Genomic DNA, 2,852 nt, shown 5'->3' on the forward strand with positions numbered 1-2,852 from the left:
CATTCCACCATGCTTCCTGTCCTGAAATAATATATAGTTTGTCCTTGGCGCTGTTGGCATGAAATGGGAGTTTCTTGAGCTTTGGGCAGTCAAACACATGGATTTGACGCAGAGATAGAAAGGAAAAGGATGACTACAAGTGCTCTCCAGTTGGGGCAGATCATGAAGATGTAACGTCTGAAGATGGCGGAAAACCCAACTTTCCTCTGTTATTTCAACTCCCATCAGCATCGCTTATAAGGTTTTTCATTGCTTCACAATTCGCAATTTCTAGAGAGTTGAGGTTTCGGACACACATAAGCCAATTCAGATGCAGAAGAACTTTACACTTCTTGATTATGAGGGAACTAAGGTGAATAAAACAACTCGCCCTTAAATTCCTGTTGTTGCATGGATTGTCAAGCACCATTTCTTGCCCCTCCTCCTCCTCCAACAACCAGTCAATAGCCAATTCTTCCAAATCACTGCGGTTACAGATTTGAACCCATGATAAGCTCATATCTTTCGGAAGTAGCAGAATAGCGGTGCCTCTGCACAACTCAATGTCTAGGTCATATGTGCAGTTCTGTAATTTGTCTGACCTCAAAAATTTTTGAGGCGCATGTTCGCTTTTCACAGTGAAACTTAAGGCTTGCAGGTTCGGTAAGCAGTCCAGTTCATCCATCAACAGTTCATTACCACCAGAAAAGACATTACCGTCCTCTTGTTGATCTGAGATACCAGAATGGAACAAGTCCAATCTTTGCAACATTGAGAGATTTGATAGAACCTGTTGTGGAAGAATCTGAAGTTTTTCCATATCATTCACATATAAAAATTTCAGCTTCGTTAATTTCCTGAACTCCATAAACAAAACTCTAACCCCTGTAAAAGAAAGGTCAAGATGTTGCAAGGAGACCAACTCAAAAAAGCTTATGGGCAACTCTTCTAAACTTTTATTGTGAAATAGGTCTAGCAGTTTAAGAGAAGGCACAAAATCAAAGAAGCTATCTGATATCATTGTCAAAGCATTACATCGAAGATTCTAAGTCAACAGATTGAGGCACCTAGGTGTTGCTGTTAGTTGATCAATAGAATTGTTCATGAGTGATATTATTTCAGCCTTTTCCCACTCTGAGATTGCAGGTGCTTTGGTCAATTTGACATCCACTTGCACCAAAAAATTCCCCTTCGTAGCTCCCTTATCTGAAATTATCCACGGTGCCATGTCCCGAATCATGTCATGCATTTTAATGTAATTATCTCCGATTCGTTCACCACTTTCCAGCAAGCATGCCAGCATTAAGGTCCGTATAATATGGTGCCCCTTATCATAAGCTTCAGTTAGATAGTCACTTTGATCCAAAAAACCTTCTCCAGCCCAAGCATTTATAAGATTCATTTTATCCAGATGAAAATCTTCAGGATACAGTGCGCAATACAAGAAGCAAGATTTAGTTGTATCATCTGGTAAGCTATCAAAGCTGAACTCTAGTAGAGAAAGTACCTTTTTCTCCATACTAGTGAATTCAGCAGCAGATTTCCTCAACGTGGTGGCCGCATGACGCCATTCTTCAATGGTTCTTCTGCTACGCATGGCTTGTCCAACAGTGATGAGTGCAAGCGGCAACCGCTACATTCGTTTACAATCGTTTCTGCTAGTTTGGGTATGGCTGGCTCCAACCGTTGGATTTCTTCTCCCACCTTGCTTTGAAAAAATCCCCATGCTTCCCTCCATGCTAAACAATTCAGTTTTAACTTCGTTTGTGCATGCATGAGATCGCACACATCCTCTTGACGTGTAGTGAGAACTACTTGGCCTTGTTTTGTTCACTTGGAAGTGGTACCCCAGCATTTAAAAGATCAAAAAGCTCCCACACATCATCTAACAATAGCACAAATCTTTTCGTTTTCAACGCCCTGAAGATGGAATTTTTTGTCTCTCCTTCGCGCTTCCTACTCCATCTGTCATCAGGGAAGCCTAGTTTTCGGCCAATTTGAGCCTGCACCTTCTGCATGTTTGGATCCCTTGACACCACGTCCCAAATATCCACAATAATCTTGACCAACTCTGCCAATTAGTTCATTGTTGATTTTACTCAATAGGGTGGTTTTGCCCACACCTCCCATACCATATATTCCAATGATTCCCACTCGTTGATCACAAAGGTAGCTCCAAACTTCCCTGAAATTTGAATCCATGCCGACAGTGTCCTCGAGGGGCATTTCATCCACCAAGGGCGAGGGCAACATGTCAGCCACATCAACAAAACTTCCCTCTGTCCTCAACTCAGAAATAACTTCCAATTTTTCTGCTACAAGCTTCCCGAGTTTGTAACGAGACTTCAATCTTTTGGGAGAAAAGTTGCAGAAACATCTTTGCTGAGTCTCCCTTTCTCCTTCCCTTAAAACCATGTCAAGTTCAGCTTCTAGTTCTTCGACTCTCCGTAACCATCCTTGGACTTGCTCCCTACGCCGCATTTGTTGCCGCTCAGCAATTTCTACTCTTTTCTTCACATCGTTCCTTTGCTGCCTAAGCTTTTCTGTGTCTCTTTTCAAAGATCTTATACGCCTTTCGAGATGACAGATCGAGATAAGTTACTCTCTTTTTCTTTCGCTGCAATCCCACAAACAAGAGATTTCCTCTAAGACTAGGCTTGCAATTTCAATAGCAGATAATGAAGACACGGTTTCAGGAAGAAAAACGAATCAAAAGATCTACCCTGCTACGAAGATTGAGCTTGGTCTAAATCTCACACGCACATGTATGCATACATACAGAGGAGGGATATGGAATGGGAAGTGGAAATGAGATATGATTAAAGAAGGAGGATGAATGATAATTTTTAGTTTATATAATTACAAAAATATTT

The 2,852-nt window shown here is 41.4% G+C and overlaps 2 protein-coding genes and 1 pseudogene across 2 annotated transcripts; all 3 read right to left on the reverse strand.

Annotated features, from left to right (window-relative positions):
* Positions 1-214: 214 nt before the first annotated feature.
* On the reverse strand, positions 215-1,000 carry LOC149511118 (disease resistance protein RPS5-like). The gene has a single exon (XM_089755104.1). It carries the CDS (start codon positions 998-1,000, stop codon positions 215-217), a length of 786 nt encoding a protein of 261 aa, XP_089611230.1.
* Positions 1,001-1,024: 24 nt separating this feature from the next.
* On the reverse strand, positions 1,025-1,576 carry LOC149511119 (putative disease resistance protein At1g61300 pseudogene; annotated as a pseudogene).
* A 214-nt stretch (positions 1,577-1,790) lies between these two features.
* Positions 1,791-2,460, reverse strand: LOC149511120 (disease resistance protein UNI-like). The gene is made up of 2 exons (XM_089755105.1): positions 2,103-2,460; positions 1,791-2,050 (listed from the first exon to the last, which is right to left on the reverse strand). Exons 1-2 carry the CDS (start codon positions 2,458-2,460, stop codon positions 1,791-1,793), a joined length of 618 nt encoding a protein of 205 aa, XP_089611231.1.
* Positions 2,461-2,852: the final 392 nt, after the last annotated feature.

The sequence above is a fragment of the Durio zibethinus genome, chromosome 26 (genome assembly GCF_047325235.1).
Source record: "Durio zibethinus cultivar Kanyao isolate XHJ-2024 chromosome 26, ASM4732523v1, whole genome shotgun sequence".
Classification (NCBI taxonomy): Eukaryota; Viridiplantae; Streptophyta; class Magnoliopsida; order Malvales; family Malvaceae; genus Durio; species Durio zibethinus.